At 35.9% G+C, this 22,245-nt stretch overlaps 1 protein-coding gene across 3 annotated transcripts in view; it reads left to right on the top strand.

Annotated features, from left to right (window-relative positions):
• The window catches only part of DIAPH3 (diaphanous related formin 3), a 475,864-nt gene that overhangs the window by 162,303 nt on the left and 291,316 nt on the right, over positions 1-22,245 (top strand). For all 3 annotated transcript variants that reach the window (XM_040623366.1, XM_040623355.1, XM_040623377.1), the window contains 6 exons: positions 557-673; positions 4,648-4,766; positions 7,449-7,513; positions 13,136-13,240; positions 16,436-16,744; positions 17,513-17,627. In XM_040623366.1, coding sequence (XP_040479300.1) covers positions 557-673; positions 4,648-4,766; positions 7,449-7,513; positions 13,136-13,240; positions 16,436-16,744; positions 17,513-17,627 — 830 coding nt within the window. The remainder of the gene's footprint in view (positions 1-556; positions 674-4,647; positions 4,767-7,448; positions 7,514-13,135; positions 13,241-16,435; positions 16,745-17,512; positions 17,628-22,245) is intronic.

The following is a 22,245-nucleotide window of genomic DNA, read 5'->3' as shown; positions in this document are numbered from 1 at the left end:
CATGTTGGGCACCTCCCCTCCCCTACTGCTTTTCAGCTTTAGGAGTAGGGTATCCTTAGCCTGCTAGTTAGCTCCTGCCCTACACCTTGGGGGCACACTCACATGGGCCTTTGTTAACTCTGTGGATTTGCAGATCTGTGTGCTTTTCCAGAAATCTACCAGGTTCCTGTCCTCCACTGGGGCTGCTCCACTGTGGATAATGCCTGGCACCCACTCTCTTGGTAAAAACACTCTGAAAACATAATATGGTATTCACAACCAGCTGCCTGTTACCCTTGCCACCAGCAACGTCTTGGCTTGAGAGAGGCAACTGGTTGGAGTTGATTGTGGAGGAGAAGCCAGGGAGTGTCAGGTCAGGTTGGCATTTGCAAAATGTTTTCCACTACTCTGAATCCTAGATACCTGTGTTTTACTTGATGTTAAATATACATGATGCCTATTTTAGGCTAAGGCACATAATAATCTTTTGAAGCCTTACAGAGTAGATTCCATGCCATGTTATTGCAGTAGTTTGGTGTAGAGGTAAATAAATCCGTGTATTCCTTAATCAATTTACTGAAGCAGATGATATTTACAACATGGTGTGGAACTCAGTTAAGGAAACTAGAGCGGAGGGATATTTCATTTCTATTCTTCAACATCTTTTGCTGATTCGAAATGATTATTTTATAAGGTAAGAGGATTTATAAGGTAAGAAGAAGCTATGTTCTATTTTTTTTTTTTTTTTTTTTTACTAATACTATTAATTGTGAAAATCACCTGATATTTGATTTGGGCAGGCAAATAATTTCCAGATTTTTATTTCTGTCTTAATACTGACTCATGGAATGTGGAGTTTCTTCTCGGCATATATTTAGACAGGTGATGGTAAAATGATATTACTGTTATGTTTTAAGTTGCAGAAGATTCTTGGTAACAAGTTTTCATCTGAATAAAAATGCGAACTAGCAACAAATTACTAATTTATCATATGAAGGGTAATATTTTCTGGTTAGAGTTTAGGGTAGTAGGAATAATGTTGATAAGTTTCTTTTTCTAAGTTACATGAAGGGTACTAAACATTGCTTTTATCAGTGTTTAAGTAGCTAGCAAGTGCCTTGATAATACAGTTGCATTTAATGTTGCTAATGTATCAGAAAAACTAGACAAATGATGTTTCAAGTTTGATTATATTCTAGCCATCTTGAGCTTAATAGATTGTTTAGCCCATCTGTACGTTGTCTATCTGTAGCTGTGTAAAGATGTTAGCACCTAAGCTGTTCGGTTGTTACGAAGATGGACTATAGTAGCATGAGTAGATCCCCTAGCCAAATACCTGGCACATGGTGTCTCCTCAGTAAGTGCTCTCTATATCCTCTTTCCACTTTGCTACTGTTTTATGAGGGAAACCGAGATCCTTGAATATAAAACTATTTTCGTCGCCTTTATTTTAGTTCTGCTAAAATTTCATTCTCAAAGACTTTGGGTAGTATGACTTTTCTTACTCTAATTTCATGTAGAAAAATTTGCTAGGTGTGTCTCATTCAGGCTGTGTGGGTGATGTCAGGGGGTGTAATTCAGGCTTCTGATATAACTGACAAGTGAATAGAATAAAAGAGTCAAAAAAAATAAAACTTTAGGTTCTTTGGGATGAGTAGAGATCATTCGTCTTATCTCCCCCTTTTGTAAATACTAATATAGATATTAAAACATGGATGAAAATATTAATGAAAATATGAATATTTTGATCAAAAATATTAATACATTGATTAAATAATATTTTTAAATATCAGAGGTACCTTGCTGCTAATTATACTGCTATATTTTTTCCAAATATTCTTTTAAAAATAAAATTAAATTTCCATTTACTCTAAAGTAACCTCATGGTTTTCTTGATCCCTGTATGGTTGGTTCTGTCAACCTCTGTTTGATGCTGCTTGAGTTTTCAACAATTCAAGAATATTGTTTGCTTTCAAAGTTTTCAATGTGTCTTAGTGCTGCCAGGGGGGCTATATCTTACTTTTGATCCCTTCATTTTACCCTAATCCCTTAATCTGTGCTCTAAGAGCGTATGCGGTTGTGTCTACCTTTAAAGCAGATTGAAAAACGCAACTCTCCTAGGACTTGCTCAGGCAATGCTATCACTTCAGTGGAATTAAGAGTCTCAGAAAAATATTAAACTGTAGTATCACCAGAGTGAGATTAGTGAGGTACAGAAGGTTAGTTATTTTGGTCATTTTTCAAGTATCACATTTTTAATTTGATACTTAACAATGCTGCATTTTTCCTTGACTCTTTAAGCCCCTGGACTTTGGTCTTTGTTCCAAATATGGTCCCTGTGAAGGCATCGTTCTTCCTATGACTGGTGTAATCAAGACAGTTCTGTCTATTTTTTCCCCCCATGTTCCCAAATTCTCATAGGTATTTGTTATTATTTACTCTAATAGAGACTATATTTTTATTATAAGATTGAGTCAGATTTGGGTCACTTACATAAGTTTCCATACATCCATTTAAAAATTACTTAACTTTTTATTTACATACAGAAAAATGTTCATTCAGTGGTGTGCAGTTCTATGAATCTTGCTTTTTTGGTTTTAGCTTCATTTTTTTTGGTTTTCACTACTTAGAAGGACCTGGATTTTACCTTTTAGAGATCTTTGATTGTATTGATATAATTTTTTAAAGGTTTTTATAAATGGCACTATTTTTGAATGCAAGATATTCCCATTTAAAAGAATTACTGGATAGGGAAATTAGAACTTTCGCTCTGCCCCCAAGAAAAATGAAATGCGGAAAGATAATTGGAGGGTGGAGTAGAAGATCAGATTCAATTCTGTAATAAGTACTCAATGGCTTACGTGTCCAAAATATTCTAGTTGAGTGTTCATGGGAGATAATTTGATATTTGGTAAAAATACCAAAGAGAAAGTGAAGATGATTTTAAAATTCCTCCAACAAAAATGATGTATCAGTGAAGTCATGACAATTTATGTTCATCCCTTAATTAGGTTATTCACATATTCCTCTGACATACTCACTAACTCACCAATATTGCTCATGGAGATTATTCTCTAGATTTATATTTCTGGAATCCAGAAGAACATTATTTATTTTTTTGCTAGTGTTGCCTTGAAAGAGGCTTTGCATGAAATTTCAGCTACTTTGTAAATGATCTTATCATTGGCAGCTGTGGAGTTGAGAAAACATACTGAAATTACAATTGAAAGGATACAAAATAGCCTATGTTGTTAATTAAAAACTCGTTTGTATTAAAACAATATGAGGATGGGGGTCCTGGGTGGTTCAGTCAGTTGAGCGTCTGACTTTAGCTCAGGACATGATCTCAGGGTCTGGGATCGAGCCCTAAGTCGGGCTTCCTGGTCACCGGGCAGTCTGCTTCTCCTTCTCCCCTCCCCCTACTCATGGTGTCTCTCTCTCTTTCTCTCTCTCTCAGATTAATAAATCTTAAAAAAACCCAACACTAGGATAACATTTAATAAGAGTAAAAAAGGAATGAATGCATCATCTCAGTTTTCAAATGTGATAGATATAAATGTGTGTAGTTTATGTACCTTAACTGTAAATATTAAGACAAAATATTAGGGAATGGGAGACTAATTTTTTGAAAAAAGTTTAGAACATTGAAGAAAGTATTGGTAATACTATCTTGCTTTGATATGTACCCTAGAATGTCTTTGCTGGTGTTGTTGCGGATTTTATTCCGCACAGCGGGTCATTGATTAGGTGCGAGGTAAGTAGATGAAGGGCAAGTAGGTCACGGTTTCTAGGGACGAGAAGCTCAAGTGACTAGAGGCATCGTCGCATACACGATGAGCAAGATTTGGGGAGGCGGTGTGGGCCAGAAGTCACTGAGGGAAGAAATAAGTCTTAGGGGCGGCTGGGGATGAAGGACTGACCTCATTGAGGTCACACCCACCCTTTCTATCACTTGCGTTTGGTTTTGTCAATAAAATCTGCTGGGTATTTCTTTTAAATTTGTTGGCTTAAGCTTTAAGGGACATTCTTTTGCTTATTAAAAATGTAAGTGGACTGAAAACTAATGAAAACATGATCCCTTTTGGGGGATTTTAGTTAAACTTTAATTTTTGGACAAAAAATGTTACACTAAATTTTTTCAGTTGTCTTTTGAGTAAGAAATATTCATTTGGTATTATATATAATTTATAGTTCAGTTTTTAATTGGACTCCACAAACATTCTAAAAAACAGTATACTGTGTAGTTTTAAGAACCTTTCAGAGAATTTTTTTGAAAAATGTGTGTGTTGGCTTGTGTTAATACAATGAATAGTGGTAGCTATTTCAGTATGGTATAGTGGTAGGTTGATCTCTATTGACTGCTTTTAAGCACATATCACTTCATCTTATTCTTTTTTATTGCTAACTAATTAAGGTTCTGACGTTTGTAAGCAAATCATCATTAAAGCATTATATTTACTAAAACAAAAAAAATTTAATGTCTTAAGATCATTAGAAGGAAAGTGATGACCATTGTATTTACTCTCCTGTGTTAAATCTGACATGTCAGTTGTTGAAACTATACAAAAGGTAAATTACTGAACTTGAAATCAAGCTTAGCAAAATGCTTTGTTTTGATGTAAATTTCCACTAATAAATTGGGTGTACATTTATTCTTCTCGGTTTTAGGCAACAATACTTCAAATTAATTGATGAATGTGTATCTCAGATTGTACTGCATAGAGATGGGATGGATCCAGACTTCACATACCGGAAAAGACTAGATTTAGATTTAAGTCAGTTTGTTGGTGAGTATTTCGCTAATATTTAAACAGAAATCTTTTATTATCCCTTTATCCTGCAGGTTAATGCTGCAGCATTGGTTCTCATGGTGTGACCTGTTGAGTCCTGAGGGCCCTCGAAACCCTCCTGTCAGGGGATCCTAACAATCCTAAGACCTTACACTTTTGCCTTTTCTGTTGTGTTGATACTTGTGTTAGTGAGGAAAACAGTGGTGGGTCAAACTGCTGGCACTTGGTTAGGAATCAAGGCAGTGACACCAAACCTTGTTAGTAGCCATTGTATTCCCCGCTTTGACTAAAACAAAACAATTAAAACTGCCGTGTTTTACTTGAGCGTCCTTGATAACTGAAAAACACTATTTTATTAAAAATCTAACCCTCAAGTGCACGTTAACATCCCCTAAGACAAAATGAATTGTCTTTACACATTTAGCACTTCTGCGTCCCAAAGTACAATGATCACATAGCTGTGTATTTGCTTGAATTGCAAGCTGGATTGGTTGATTTTTTACTTTGAAGGAATGAACATCATGAAAGCTGGGGTTACCCAGGCATGACAGTTTTGGCACACACTCTTTTTAAAAATGAAATGAAGCAGGTCTATGATGTCAGGGACAACGACTGATAGAATTTGTTACCAATGATCAAATTCAAGCTTTCAAGTAAAAATTTGAGTTTTGGAAAGCTTGCATCTGCTGCTGTTGGCTTGACAGCTTCCCAGGACTCAAATTTGTTTCTGATGAGATCAGCGGTGATTATTTTGATATCGTATGATGAGATGTGTCAGCGTTTGGAGACTCTGCATGACTCTGCAAGCCACTCTTTTCCAAATTCCAGTGCCTGATACAAAACCAGCATGGGTAAAGAATTCATGGATTTTGAAGTAACGGAAAACAAAATAGTCATTGATGTGGGTTCCCACATAACAACTGATGTGTAAGGAGTATGTGTATGTCAGAGTTTGGTGTAACATGAAAAAAGAATACCCATTATTTGAGTGAGGTGGTTTTTTTCTTCATGGGGTATTTGAGTCCAGAAAGAGGTATGGAATGCAAAAATGAGAAGGAAACTAGATAATGTTAGTGGCACTGATAAAGAAAGTGCTTATTTCTCTCCATAGGAGAGAAACAATTAGAAGTTCCTGGTAGTGGGTGGGACAAAGAAATGAGGAAAAACATCCTGTAAACACAAAGCAAACTAAAATGTGGGACAATTTTGAATAGTATCTGAAAATCAAGTGTATTTCACCTGGCCATTAGGAATGCTTTTTCCTGAGTAGATGAGAGGTTTAGACATTGAACCCTTGAGAAGGAAATAGACTCCATGACTACTGCTTGGCTCTATGAGTGAAACCTATTTACATAGTTATAACAAATACATTGTATGTGCTGATTTTAAACATTTACAAAAAACTTATAGACACAGTGCAGAGGACTTACAGAAGAGAATGTCTGTGTTCACATGAATAGGTGAGTGTGAGGACCTGGGGTCAGATATTAGGGTAGAGAGATATTGAAAAGTGTAGGGCACAGATAACTTCATATATTAGAGTGCAAATCAGAAGATGCTGTTTTCGTAACAGAGATCAGAGGTTTAAGTATTTATTTAGTGCTCCAGAACCAGCCAATTTAGAAAGCAAAATTATTAAAATAAATGGGATTAGACAAGGAACACCATTTTCATCTTCTATAATAGGAAGTTATATATAATATATTAAATAGGTAAATCAAGAAATTACAGTATATACATTTTATTTAGAGTTAGGAAGGTAACTGCCTGAATAATAAGAGTTCGCAGTTTGGAAGTGGAAATGAGTTTTTAATGTAGTGATTTGTTGTTACTTTTCATCATAAGCCTTCTGTAATGTGTTTTTTTTTAAACCGTGTTTATGTATTACTTTCATTTAAAAAAGGGATCAACTACATCATGGGGAATCTATATGAGTCACTTCTGCTTTGTATCCCATCATGTGAATATAGTAGCTTATTTAATCAATCTGGTATTGATGGACATTTATTTCCAGATATTGACTAACAATAGAACATTCTTGCTTAAAAGCACGGTCCTAACCATAGAATTGTTGGGTGAAAGAAAATGCATATTTTAAATTTTAGTACATATTACCTAGTTACTCGTTAGCAAAGTTCATTAATTATGCTTCCGTTACACTATAGGCAAGTCAGTTTCTCTGTGGCATCTGCAACACTTGGCATTACGGCTCATTTAATCCTTGCTGGGTCTCATTAAATAAAATTTATATTTTTGTATTAGGTAAAATGAAATACCCATTCATATGTCTTAGCAATTGTTAATTTTGTTGTTCATAATTTTCTGTTCATTACTGTTGCCCGTTTTCCTAACTTGTGCTGGATATCATCTTCTTCCTTCAAAATATTTATGGATCGATGATAGAAACCTTTTGGTATTCTATGTTATGTTTGAACTTTCTCCTTCTCTTGTCTACGAGTTTGAAATTATAGTTGGGTTTGTCTTTTACCTTTATATTTTATGGCCTTGGTGTCACACTTGGAAAATCCTTCTCCATCCCAGTGTTCGTTTTCTCCGTTTTGCATATTTTATTACTGGCACTCTTTCTAATTCCTTTCTATGATTTGCCTTCTGAACTTTTAAAGTCCTAATGATTTAAAGAAGTACTGGAATAAAAAAAAATTGTCATTGCAATTTCAGATACTTGCATAGATCAAGCGAAACTAGAAGAGTTTGAAGAGAAAGCATCGGAACTTCACAAGAAAGTAAGTAATTTTGACTAACTTTGCAAGACTACGTGAGGAGTCACCTGAGGCTTGCTTCTGCCTCAAGGATTTTGCTTGGGGTTCCCACTCTCCTCTTTACCTCCTTCTGGCAGCACAAATGCCATGCTAGAGGAGGATTTCCTAGGCTATTAATATTTAAAAATTTTAACTCTCCACTCCCAACCCTGGCTCTCTCCGTGTTAGGTTTTCTTCTGTTATATTCATTATCTGACATGCCACATGGTGTATGTATTTACCTGTGTGTCCATGAATGTATTGTCTCTTTCTACCTCTAGAGTAAACTTTAGGAAGGATTTTTGTCTGTTTATTTGTTGTTTGAAGGATTTTGTTATTCCCTGTCCCTGCACGTAGAACAATTCCTGGCCTTCAGAACTTAAAAAAAGAAAAAGAAAAAAAAAATGTGTGAATGAATAAATTCTTGAGTATTTCTCAAGAACTCCTGTAACAACTTAGGCCCTGAAGACTGAAATTATATCTAAAAGTTTTAAAAGAAAGGTTAATTTTTGTTTTGAGTAAAATTGCTTCCTTAGAACTAGTTGAACATATAAAACTGTCATTTTTATAGGTCAGAAGTATACGATATTACCAGTTTACGTTTGTTTTAGCCCAGTAGTATCGCTGACCATCCAGCCATTCCCTGCTTTTCCTTAAAGTGGTGTTCTGTGGTTTCATCTCTGCTCAGCATGTACCTGTTAGACTTTTTCTCTGTTTTGAAAAATTTACATTGCCGTTCTTCACATTTTAAGTAGTCACTCTGACTTAAATTCTTGTAGCTGGCTTCTCACACCGGAGGAATAAACAATAATTACTACCACAGCACCTGAATGAACATACACTAAATGAACCTTTACTGTGTGCTTGGTACCATGCCCGAGAGGCGACATTTTTTATCTATCTGGACCTAGATGAATCTTGAGAGTATTGTACATCTTTATAAGGTTTTAAGATAATGTAGCTTATAAATGATAGACAGTCTTTCATAAGTTACTGGTAATTTATGAAAAACATTGTAAATGTTCTGTATAAGAAGTCCCGAGGCTCACCACTTGAGAGATTATTAACTTCTGGGCCTCTGGCTGCAGACTAGGATTATAGCTATGAATATGATACTATCATTGCCCTGTAGTAACGTAGGAAACAAATTAATGGATCCTTTAAGTGTCATGTGTTACAGTTGATAGGTGATCGTATTGTAGGGTGACCTCTCACCCTGACTTTGTATCCGAAGCTAACTCTTCATGAGAAAAGTAGTAGCAAACTTTCAAGTACTTGATTTGGATGCATCTCAGATAGTATAAATTTGCTTTTATAATCATTTTTAGGTATATGGCATATATGAGTGTTGTTAAACATGATACTCTTCTCAACATATTGTTTTAAAATTGTAAAGTTTAAGTATAAGTAGAAGAAAGACCTTGTTCAAGGTTACTTGTCTCCTTTTAGTCAGAAGTTATATGTCTTAGGTATATTCAGAAAATACTGTTTGCTCCGTAAAAGATTTCTATTGCCATACCATTTTGTATATATCAGCAAGAACTTCTTTCCGATAGCTTTATAAGGACACATGTAAATACTTTGCTTTAGGCAGGAAGCTATCATAGTTGCAAGACACATTCTTTATTTTGGTGCACAAATTTGAAAAATGAAGACCAGAAATGTCAGAAAGTACATAGAGAATATTGAATTATCAACCTTCTTGTACAGATGCACTAATACATTTACCCTAGGGAATGAAATTAAGCAGAGCCTCAGCCTTAACTGTGTTTCTTGACATTTTTGCATGTAATTTTGTAAGTGTAATATTGCTCTAGTAACTCTTTTTGGAGAAGAAGGCTATCATATCTGTTTTTATAAAGTACGTCTTTAATGGAGATTCATTTTATCCCTAAGGCTACTGTGATTTGACTATAGATATTATAAAAATGCTAAAGCAAAGTTTATATTTTGTCTGATCCTTTTAATAGGGAAGGATGTAGAAATTTCTCTTTGTTAAGTAATAGAGATACTTTAAGGCCAAGTTAATTTAATAAATTCTTTTAGAGTTTACTAATTATGACTCTGGTTATTTTGGTGGTTTTATCTTTGTTCCAGTAAATAATCCTTTTTCCTTCCAAATCTTATTCTAAGCCATATGAGATAGGATAGTGTACATCTTGATGTTGTGAAAAAGACTTCCATTTTTACTCTCAAGAATTTAATTTTTTACTTCTTGCTAAGCAGCAGTAAACATTGAGCAGTCATAAAATGGAGAATAGAGAACATGACCTCTCAAAGGTTTTTCATGCTGAGAGATTGAGGAACTTTAATATATGATATTGACATATTTATTCACAACATATAAAGGGAGATCTGACAGGAATTGGCTCCATCTGTTCATTCAAGAAATATTTATTGAGTTTAGTTACAAATGTAAGGCTTTGGAAAGGTGATGAATAAAATAGGTTCTCACTATTAATAAGCTCCCAGGTTGGTGAGTGTTACTGAGGTGTGTGATAGTGCATTTTGATATGTTTATATTACAGTGTAATAACTGTTATGGTCGTTAAACCCTGTGCCGTGTGTAACCCTATAGAAAGGATTCCTCATCTAGTCTTGGGTGGTCAAGGGAGTCTTACCCAAGGAAGTGAGAGCTAATGTGAGGCAACAAGCTGAGATAGCCAAGAAGGAGGTATATGGAAATTTATTGTGAATTTCCTAGAGGCATCTCAAGGTTAATATTTCTGAAACCAAATTCATTTTTCTTTTCCCTAAAAATGCCCTTTCAGGAGCACCTGGGTGGCTTAGTCACTTAAGCATCCGACTCTGTGATTTCTGCTCAGGTCATGATCTCATGAGTCGGGACAGCTAACTCTATGTTGTCGGGCTCTACTCTTAGCGGGGAGTCTGCTTGAGATTCTCTCTCTCTCTGCCCCTCCCCCCCAAATAATCTTCAAAAAAAAATGCTTTCCCTCCATGCATTTTATATCCTTATTTTCCCCCTAAAAACCTAATATTTAGTTTCCAGCTTGCAAACCAATAGAACACCATAGTCATCTTAGATATGCTTACCTCATTCATTTCCTACATTCAGTTGTACATTTATTTTTTGAATTCTGTTTAAAAAAAAAAAAAAGTACTACCTCCTCCCCCCCGCCCCCCCATTCCTCTGTCTTCTCCCTTTGTTCAGACAGGCCTTCAGTTCTTTCTTGGATAACTGCAGTAGCATCTAAACTCGTTTTCATGCCTCCAGTGTTTCTCTTTCAGTCCACCTTCCACCGTGCTGCAAGTTGGGTTTTCCAAAGTGCGGATTTGGTCATGTTACTTTCTTATTGTAAGTACTCTTAATAGCTCTCCATGGTTTTCAGGCAAAAGAGAAAACTTTTTGGCTTATTGTAAAATTCCTTTGAACAGTTTCTTTCCTGTCTACATCTATGACTTCATCCCTTGCAATTTCTCTTCCTCCCTCCTTTTATGGCCCTGACACGTGGTTGCTTGTCATTTATGCACTGTGCTAGACCCTCTCTTTGAAGTGCTAGCTGCCCTTCTCAGCTAACTACTCAAGTTCTTTAAACGTGGGCTCAGGCATCATTCCTCCAGGAATCACTCCATGCCTGCAGTCTATTGCTCTATTGCTGGCAATTTTCATAGTTTTGGGTTATTAGTTTGCTTTTACTTTGCCACCAGACACTACACTTACTAAAAGCAGTGACCGTATTCTATTCAACTCTGTATCTTCAACACCTACCACTTTGAGGAACACATCAGACGCATGCTCTTACTTACTGTATAACGGGAAATAGGTAGTTTGGGGCCAAGTCCCAGGAGTTTCCTAGATATTAGGTTAATGAATGTAGCCTTTAAATGTAGCCACTGAAAGTTTAAGCAAAAGGAGTCATGTTTCTTGAGCCATCCTTTAGAAAGAATAGCAACATTCAAAGAAGTTTGTAGAGGGGAAGATAATACTGGTTTTAAAAATACTGGTTTTGTTGTTTTTTGCCTTGACAAATGTTCATTGAGCATTTGAAAATACATTTATGGGCTGATTAGCTGTGTGTGGAATTCAGATGAGAAGCTGAGCTGGTGACAGGGATTTGGACGCCATCAGTGTATGAATGGGGATTGAAGCATATGGGTATGGAGGATACCATTCTACCAGTCATGAGAAGTGAGACCAACAGAGGGTGAAGGAAGAGTCCTCTAACATGGAAATGTTAGAGAGTGGGACTGAGGAATAGGAACTATAGAAGAATTGGTAGGAACAGTCAAGGAGTTAGTAGGAGAACCAGAACAGTGTGTTGTAATGGAATACATTGGGGCACAGAGAATGAACATGGGGCAAATTTGCTTACACTAAATCATGGGGGAGGCAACACCTATTGGGTGGGTGGGCATATGAAAAATCTTTGGGAACTCTTGCTTAATTTTGCTGTAAACCTAAAGTGGTTCTAAAAAATAAAATCTGTCTTAAAAAAACAAATAGACTATAAAACATTACCTAAAAAAAGATTACCTAAATGTAAGTTGTAGGAAGGTGGTGTGTTTTCATCTGAACTCAGGGTTGGAAGACATAATCTGGCTTTTAATCTTACATCTTCACTTACTTGCTGTATGATGAGGGACTAGTTAACCACCTCTTTGAGTTAGGGACAAAATAAGATTCATAAATTTTTAAGTGTCTTTTCTCAACTGTTGAGTTTTATATTATTGTTTTTTCCTTAATTGAGGTTTGACTATATTTTAAAGTCTGAAGGCTTTATTTGGGCAGCAGTTGTGTATTTTTTTGACTTTTTCTTTTTAAAAAGAGTCAAATGTTATTGATTGTGAGACAGTACCCTATTGAAATTCACCTCTGCTAGGAGAGGTTTTCAGTCACATTGATGGCAGGGTGAAGATATTTGAATGCAAGATGGGAATTTGTGATGAGGGGCTATATAAATTAGAAAACTCATTGGATCACCAAATTTTACTGTTTGCCTTCCTCCCACAAGGTATTGCACCAGGATGTTTGAAAGATTAATTTACCATTAATCTCCCAAAGATTAATGATAACACAGATTTTATTCTCTTAAATTATTGTTGAAGGTTAGAGCCTACATCAGGGCCCATAACTCTCACGATGATGTTACAAAAAGTAACACATTTACAAAATGGAGTCATTTACTAATAAAAAATATTAAAATGGCATTCTTTAAATTCTTATTGATAAACTTCCCATAAATTTTAAGTAGAAGTTTTTGCAGATAGGGGTCACGGAGCTCAGTGCAATGCTTTGCTCTTTATTATTGTACACAAAGTTGCAATGATATTTAGGGACTTTTAAGAAAAATGTCAGTGTTGAAGATACCTGTGGGCCACTTTGCTCTGCCGAGAGGAGAAGGTCACAGACTCCATCTCTGGCTTTGTCTGCTCCCTTGCAAATTGAATGATTTTTGGTGGGACCTGGAGGGACCTAGAAAGAGGCTTTGGGTGACTTAGCAAAATCTGCCATTCCTTTCATAAAAAGTTTGTGTTCTACTGACAGATCATTAGAGTCATGTTTCTCTATGAAAAATAGTGCTTTTCAATGCCATCTTTCTGTCTCCTGGCTTTTTGTTATTGTTTTTTTTTTTTTTTTCTTTGCAGTTTGAAAAAGAGTTTACCGACCACCAAGAAACTCAGGCCCAATTGCAGAAAAAGGAAGCAAAGATTAATGAACTTCAAGCAGAGTTACAAGCTTTTAAGTCACAGGTAAAATACCATCTTCCTGGATTGAATTTGGGTATTGAAAGCTTACCAGGGAAGCAAAGGTCATGTCATATCTTCATAGCTCTAAATGTTTAAACTTAAATTTCACTAGTATGTTTTCATAGTATTGTTTATATGTATTTCTGTTCTGTAAACTAAAAAAAAATGACTTTGCCACTTTTTTTTTCCGTTTGCATTTTTAAGAATGTCTAAACTTTTACTAATTAGTCTGCTTCCTTATGTTTCATTTGGGTTTTGTTCTTAATGTCACATGTTTCATATGTAATCATAAAGGGTAAGGAAGTCTTTTACTCTTAGATTTGTCATTCATCACTGATCTTTATCCCACTACAGGAAATTATTGCTCGAGCTATTTATTTTTCAAAACCTTCAGCCTATGGGTACCTTGTGGTGAAAGATAACCTCTAGCTGAATGAGAACATTTTCTGATAATTTTTCAATTTCCAAAAGTAAACAGATTTAAAACAGGACAAAAAAGAGAGCAAATCTGGATTATGGAGCAGATAGCTCACATACACCCTCGACACATAAAACATTTAGATAGCGAGAAATATATCATCTGCGCGTTGTAAAATGACAGCAAGGCGGTAGAATATGCATAGCTAAATTTCTTCATGCAGATTTACATATAGGATGATGAGCAATAAGTATAGTTTTTGCTCATTTTCTTTCATCCTGATTTATGGTTATGTCGAAATAGTCTCTGATGTACCATTTCCTGTATTGGTGTACTATTTCCTATATTATTGGCTATTTTGTTTTCTTTTAAATACTTAGTGGATAGTTTTGCTACAGAGGCTGTAAGAAGATACCCAAAGAGAGAGCTATCTGTTAAGTGTTCCATTTTAGGGAAAAAAAGGCTCTTTTCTGTAAGAAAATGACTCTCACTGATCTATCTTTAGTGTGCAAGAAGGAAGTACAATTTATTGAAACTTTTCATCTTTCCTGTGTGGCTCCTTGTCTCTCCCACTACAAGAAACATTTGATTGTGTTTTATATTTCGGATTGAATTATAGACAGTGGCTGAGATATTTACGTCCAGTTTCTCTTGGTCTGGGCTAATATAAATTTTAAAAAACTTTCTTTTTAATTTCTTCTGGTTGAAGGATTGCTTGTAAATCCAATCTAAAGAATTCCTGTTGATTAAAAAAAAATCACCAACTTTGGATATATTATTGCCTCATGTGTTTTATATAAATATGGGAATGAATTTGTTTTAAAACTGAGATTAAATCCAGGAATCTCCTATGTTATTTAAAAATGTGGACAAGGATGACTATTTTTGTACTTCAGAAGCAAGCCTGGAATTAGAGTCTTGGTATCGGCCACCACGTTAATTTTTGAAGAACAACAGGAAAAAAAAAATTTTTTTAATGGATTGGTGTGTGTTTCTCATGAAATCTATTCACTTGTCTTAAGATCCTTCTCTTTGATCAAAGCCACAATGATTATGAAGGGTATGAATTAAATATATTCTGTTATCTGTGATTTTATTCCTTTATTCACTTAACAACCAAGTAGTGTCAGGTGCTGGGGATATAATGGTGAGCAAGTTAATCACAGGGTAATCTGACCTCATGAAGGATATATTTAAGTCAACCATACTCTATCAAATGAGCTAGTATAGAGCAGAAATCCAACCATATCTTTAAGACATTGATAGTTAATTATAAAATTCATATTGAGTGTGAATATAACATTCATACTTCCTTTACATTCAGAGGGCAGTACTATCCATGTTAACAGCAATGCAGCGTAACGCTGAATTGATTCTACTTTATAGTTAATGTTTTCATTCAGATATGTTCTTTGATTTGTGGTTTTAAGTTCTTTTATAACATTTTTTCTTTGTGCTGATCTCAGATGTCGGTTTCAGGCTTTTATACATGTTTTCCATAATCGTGCCATGAAACTTGATTTATTAACATTTATTAAATGCCACCATTTGCAAGGTGTAGTGTGTGTGTGTGTATCTCAGAATTGAAGTAATTACAGGAAAATAATCATATCACAATTATCAAATCTCATCTTCTTTATAATAATTAAAATGCATTTATTCTTACCAAGCCATAGAAACAAAACGACAAAAGTGACCAGTGGACATACTTGGCTCTTTTTCACTCCTGATTTTGCATTGCTTCTCTGTGACGTTGGACCCTGTAGAATAGCACCCCTTCCTTCACTTGTGATTCATGAATCTGTATTTGTCTGCTTTTCTCTTATCTTTAATTCATTCATCCTACATATATTTCTTCAATGGCTGTCATTTGCCAGTTGCAACTTTAAGTGCTGGAGAAAGAGTCCTAAATTCTACAGACTTAGTCACTTCCCTCATGGAGCTTATAATCTATCAAAGAGATGAATGCTAATGATTCCTTAAGTATTTAACACTTTGATAAGTGCAATCAAAGAGGAGCACAAAGTGCCATCAGTGTAGAAGGAGTGGTCAGATGAGGCTTTCCTGAGGAAAGGACATGCTGGCTAAGACTGAAAGGATCAGCAGGAATTAATTGATCCATGTGCTGAGACTCGAGTTCCAGGCAGAGGGAATAGCATGTGCCGGGGCCCTGAAGTCACTGTGAGGTTGACCGCTAGTGGAATTGTGTGTGAAAGCCACTTGAAAGGCCAGTTCACAAGGATCATGACGTGTCCCTGCAGGTCCTACTTATGAATTTCAGATTTTTTTTCTCTCAAGGTAAAGTACATGATCTGACAATACTATTTAAGTCTGTCTTGATCTTCTTATTGTTTAGCTTCTCATTTAAATGCTAGTATTCCAGAGAATTCTGTACATAGACTTTTCCTTATGCTATATGCTCTGTACATACTGAGTGAACTGACCAACTCTCATAACTTGAACTCTCACCTAGAAACTGCTGATTTTCAAAACGTCTAGACCCATACACCCATATCCTTCCTGGACATCTCCACTTGGATGGCATAACTACCAAAATAGGAAATAATATTTCACACAATTACACTTTTATGAAGACAAAAGCGAAATTCTTTAATTGGGGAAAAAACCAACTTGGTTGGAATTTTGTTCTTTTGGCTAACCCATGTAAAATTGCTGATACTGAATTATCTTTGATTTAAAGTAATAATTTTTTAGGAAAGTGTACTTTTACATGTGTCGTAGATGTTTTTAGTCATGTCTTTTTTCCTCTTCTCCTCTAGTTTGGTGCCTTGCCCGCTGGTACAAATAACGCTTTGCCGCTGTTCAAAGAAAATGGAACTGGCCCCCCAGGACTGGCTCCTCCCCCACCACTGCCCTCTTGCGGGGGCGTGCCGCCTCCACCCCCTCCTCCACCCCCTCCTCCACTTCCAGGAATGCCACTGCCCTTTGGTGGTTCTGTGCCTCCACCGCCTCCCCTGGGATTTCTCAACGGGCGAAACTCGCCTCCTCCACCAACCCTACCATTTGGGTTAAAACCCAAAAAAGAATTTAAACCTGAAACCAGCATGAGAAGATTGAATTGGTTAAAGGTAAAACAGAACTAAATGGAAGAAAACATACTATCACTTACATTAAAATTTAATTTTATATTTACTTATATTTAATTTCTATTGGAAATCCTAATCACAGTAAATAGACAGGCATTATGTGAATTCAATAAAAGTGTTGAGACAAAGCCCTTTTCTCTCGACTAAGACCTTCTGGTTTAGAAATTTGATGAGAGTCAATAATTGTTAAATGGGATTTGATTAGTCATTAAATTGGTAACCCGGCATTATCATCATTGAACCCTATATGAAGTGTTTCTCAAAAGTACAAAGAACGTTAGTGTTCTTCAGAAATTTTCTATGTTGGTAGCCATTGGGAAAACTAAGACTAGTTTTTGGAAGTTGATATTTAGTCAGGACACAGAAATTCTGAATCCTGCAGAAAGATGGTTTCATGGTCACACAACCTTGGGTGGGGGGTGTGTAATGTATCCTGAACTTGAATTGTTGCAGTGCACACGAGCATTATTAAAGACTCTGAGAGGTATAATTAAGAAGAAACAAATTTTATTTCACTCTTCTCCAAACCCTCAACTATGTGATAGTGGAACATTTTTTTTTCCCTCCCTTAATAAAACCTTAGCTTCCTGGGGAACTTGGATTTTATTGAACACACTTTGGGGAAAAATATTACAGGGATTACTTCATAAACATCTGCTGGCAGCTAGGGGACCCTGGGTCTGAACATAGCGATTGCATTGGGACAGATGAAACACCGAACTATTTATGAATCCATCTCTCTGATTGCAGATCAGACCTCACGAAATGACTGAAAACTGTTTCTGGATAAAAGCAAATGAAAATAAGTATGAAAATGTGGATTTGCTTTGTAAACTTGAGAATACGTTTTGTTGCCAACAAAAAGGTAGGTTGAACATCGTGCTTATTCATTTTAGTACATTAACGCTGCCAATTTTTATACATTAACTTCTTGAGAGCAGTATTTTAAGAGTCCTAGACATGATATTTTTGTTTCACTAATGGTTAAATAAATTATCTAATGAAAAGAAATGTTTAAAATACAAATTTTGTTATTTGGATTATCTCATGAACAATCTTTAAAATGCAAATGGTTAATACAGAACTTTCTCCAATTTTTAGTATAATATCTTTTTTGAAGATGTTCTAAATTGGACTTTTGAAAAGGAGGATGCTTTCCCAGAGAAATTTGGCATGAGAATTCCTTTTAGTCAGTGGGACATAGAAAAACAAAATGTGAGCCTTCTTCTAGTCAGAATTTTACCTCCCTTTAATATTAGAGTGACTGTCACAATAATTAGTATGAGTCACATGGGATAGAAATACCAAATTTATAGAATACTTTGAAAGTGAGCTTAAAATAGGAGTATATGAGTAGGTTATATGATCTTTTCATTAAAAGTAAGAGCATTCATTTCCAAATTTTTTTTGCGGTAGCTTTTACTTGTTTGGTGTGATTTTTGTTTTGTTTTTAAATAACTCAAACATTATTCTTGTCTGAAAATTGGGTTTCCACTACACATGTTTCCGAGCTTATCCACTTAAGCTATTAAGCTGATTTTTAAGTTATGTAATGCTTACATTTTAGGCCTATATTACAAGACACTTAGATCCGTGATTACCTTTTAATTTTCAAAAAGGAAACTTTTCACCATAGACTATGCCACTTATGACCCTGGGCTCTTTGAGGACAGAGAGCTGGAGAACAGAGATTGTACTCCAGCTGGAGATGGGAGGCTTGCTGTAGAGAGGAGGAATTAACTTCTTAAAATACCTACTATGGGGGCACATGGGTGGCTCAGTCTGTTAAGTGTCTGCCTTTGGCTCAGGTCATGATTTTGGGGTCCTGGGATTGAGCCCCATGTCGTTGGGCTCCCTGCTTCTCCCTCCGTCTCTGCCACTCCATCACCCCATTTGTGCTCTCAAAAAAAAAAAGATACCATGTGTTAGGCACTGTGCTATGTATCTGATTTAACTTGACAACCACGGCAGTGAAAGGATATTGGAAGATATTCCTTTGAAATGCTTATAAAATATAATTGTAAATTAGAATCTCTTTCTAAAAAGTAATTGTAAGTTAGAAACTCTAAAATGTAATTGTAAATTAAGGTGGTTTTCCAGAATTTGGGATAAACCCAAAGCCTTCAGCAGATATTTTTGGGCATTGTTCTTGACCAAAACAATAAAACTGATGCATTTTGATCTTTGAAAACAGTAGGAATCTTCTCAGCAAGCTTATCCCAGGAAAACTTGTGAAGTAAGCAGATCTTAATTTTACCTTTTGATTATGGAGAATGAAGATTTTCTTTGAATAAGATTAGTGCACTCTTCAGGCAATCAAGGAAAATATATGGCAGTTAAAATGTGTATTTACATGTAAAACACTTCAGAATTTCAGATTTCATAATCTGGAATTGATTAGTTTTCCCTTTGCTTTCCTAGTAGGTACAAATGGTGGTACCTTAAAGCTATTTAAGTAATATTGCCATCCAGCTACACTCTTTTTTTTTTTTCCTCTTTACTCTGATTACTTTCTTAATTAATGAGCCTCAAAAGGGAAACTTGTTAGCATGTCTTTAATTTAGCTGTAGTGCTAGCCCTAAATGAAATAATTGGACCTTTAAAAAATTCTTAAGTCATCTAACTTTAGCCTTGAGATTCAAGGTTGAAGAAAAAAAAAACACAATGTATTTGCTGACTCGAATATCGGTTATAAAGAGTAAGGTGAGGGAAGGATGATCTCTTTCTGAGTGTTCTGTATTTCCATGCTTCTCTGCCTTTGGACATGCTGTCCCCTTGGCCCAGAGTCTCTCATCTGACTTAGAGGCTGGCAGAGGCCCCTGACTTCTATGGTCCCAGCTCAAATGCTACCCTCTTTCTTCTGTGACAGTGGAGTATATTTCCATGGTGATCAGAAAAGTTGGGAGAGCCCAAGGTTATCACCCTGGGCGATGCCAACATTTCACAGTGGCAACAGGAAACAAGCTGAGAAGGTGACAACTTTTTGTCTGGATTTTAAAGAATAATTCCTAGAAAACGTTATTCAAGGAGAATTAAGAGTGCCTTTTAGCATGACTAGTACTTTAGTATTTTATTGGAAAACAAAATTGTTGCTTTCAGAAAAGCAGGATTTCCTATAACTATTATGTAGAAAAGACGAGGAAGGAAGGCCAGAGAAGAGTATGTGGAAAGCTTAGACAAGACCGAAGACTGCTCGTGTGGATATGTTTCTCCTTTCTCTTTATTCACGGCCTGGCCCTTGAGGCTTTAGGTACATACCTTAATTTTTTGCCTGTCTCCCATGACTCCGGAGGTTACTTTGAATCAATTTTGTGATTTCTGCAGAATTCAAAAATACACCTAGTCACTTATTATTCAGTCCAAGGTGGCCCCTACAGTTGCTCTCTGCCCCCCAGCTAGCAGAGGAAGGTAGAGGCATTGCCTCCTGGTTGATTTTCATCATTGGTTTGCATCACAGCTTAACAGGGAAGGACTCAGCATTCTCATCATTGGAGACTCTACAGGGTTTTTAGAGAACTAGCCTATCTGTTTTTCGTTGCAGTAATTCTTTTGTTGAAGAACCAGGGCATTTTGTGACAACATGGATGGACCTTGAGGGCGTTATGCTAATTGAAAATAAGTCAGACAGAGAAAGACAAATACTGTATGACTTCTCTTTTAGTAGAAACTCAAAACAACAAACAATAAAAGCGAACTAAGCTTATGATACGGAGAATAGATTGGTGGTTGCCAGAGTCGTGGGTAGGGGAAATGGGAGAAGTGGGGTATAAATTTGTTAAAAAACCCAGAGCTATTTCTCTGATTACAAAGGTAGCAGTTCCATCCCAGGAATTCACAATGGTAAATGCCAATCAGTTGTGCTCCCTAAACATTTGAAACCGGTAGAAAGAAAAAAAAGGAACTGAATTCGATCATTTACTCTCTATCTGTTCTAATCACATACTCTCTCCTTTATTTTTTTTTTTATTTTTTATTTTTTTTACTAATTATTATTTTTTCTCACTGAAGACACTGCTTTGGGTTTTACAAACTTTCAGGTTAAGATGACTGGGTTTTAGTGGTCTTATACCCTGAAAGTTGGAAAAGGAGGAGGGCCTTATGGTGGCCCAATAGTACCCGTAGAGCCCCTGTGGTGGACCACTCAGGGAGTGGTCTTCACGTTACCTTGCCTAATCAGGACCACATCTCTGCTGAGATTTTTCTTCTGCACAGCAATGCTAACTCCCCAGAATACCACCCTGGCCCATGCTCTGGTAGACATAACAAGATATTCTAGGTATGAGCTTGGACGTTTCCACTTGATTTGGGTTGTTCTTTATTATATGCCCCCCCCCATTAGATTTTAATAATGTTGTCTTTTAAACTAACCTCCCTGTGATGTTTGTAACATTGCTTTAATAGGAAAGTGCCTGTGCCCTATCTTGAGGAGTACAGGAAACTCTTTCAGCCTTTTCCTCTGAAATCAACATGTTTCCCTGATGCAGTTGTATCACATTTTCTTTCATACCTTATTTTGCTCTCAGGTATCACTTTGGTTTCCTTGCCTTTCTCAGTCCTAAATTTTTGAGTTCTATCTTAACTTTCCATATTTTAAATTCTTCTGAAAATAACATGTAGGCATTTTCCCTCATATTTTTCTTTTTTTCATTCTTTCTCATCCATTGCTCCAACCTGTTCTCTTTCCTATATTTGGCTACCACGGTTCAAGTCAGCAAATATTTATTGGCTATATGTTGTATCCTAGGCCTTGTGTTTGGCACTGGGGACACTGTAGAGAGAAGGGCAGACATGTGCCCATTCATGTGTTGCTTTCACAATCTCCGTGAAACTGTCAAGTTCTCCGTCAAGTTGAAGCATAAGAACGAGGAATGGAATGACAAATGTTGATTTTGATTCAGAAAGGACTGCCATGTTGTACTCTCTTGGGCTCCTGTTAAAATTTAACAAGATTATAAAAGAAAATTGTGTATATATCTCTTTGAAATTTAAACACAGTATTCATATATCGAACATTTGGTATCATCAAAATAATGCTAATGACCTGCGTATTTTTTACCAGATTGGAAGCATCTGTTGGCTAATTTTTACAGGCTGTTGGAAAATGGATTCAAGTATATTAACAGGTTATTGGTGTTGGATATATCAACTAAAATTAATATTAATTACTTTCATTATTCACAAACTGTTCGCTTAATAGGGATTAAAGGGCTTTCTGAAAGTACGTGAATAGTCTAATTCACTTAGACTGATTTATTGTAAAAATGTGATTCCACAATTGTTAGCTTTCTGAAGTAATCACATTTTATAACAGGTGCATCCTATTTGCCAGATAGGGCCAATAAACTGGTTTATAAATAATTTCTCAACTGAACAGTTATGGCATATGGAAACAGTTAATGGATTATGCACTTAAAAACAAATCAAGCTTAGATTTCTGACATCATAGTTCAGTGGACAAAGTATTGGGGTAGGGAGTGATAAAC

The sequence above is a fragment of the Ursus maritimus genome, unplaced genomic scaffold (genome assembly GCF_017311325.1).
Source record: "Ursus maritimus isolate PB19 unplaced genomic scaffold, ASM1731132v1 scaffold_10, whole genome shotgun sequence".
Classification (NCBI taxonomy): Eukaryota; Metazoa; Chordata; class Mammalia; order Carnivora; family Ursidae; genus Ursus; species Ursus maritimus.
The sequence above is the reverse complement of the archived record's forward strand: the minus strand, read 5'-3'. Positions and strand labels throughout refer to the sequence as shown.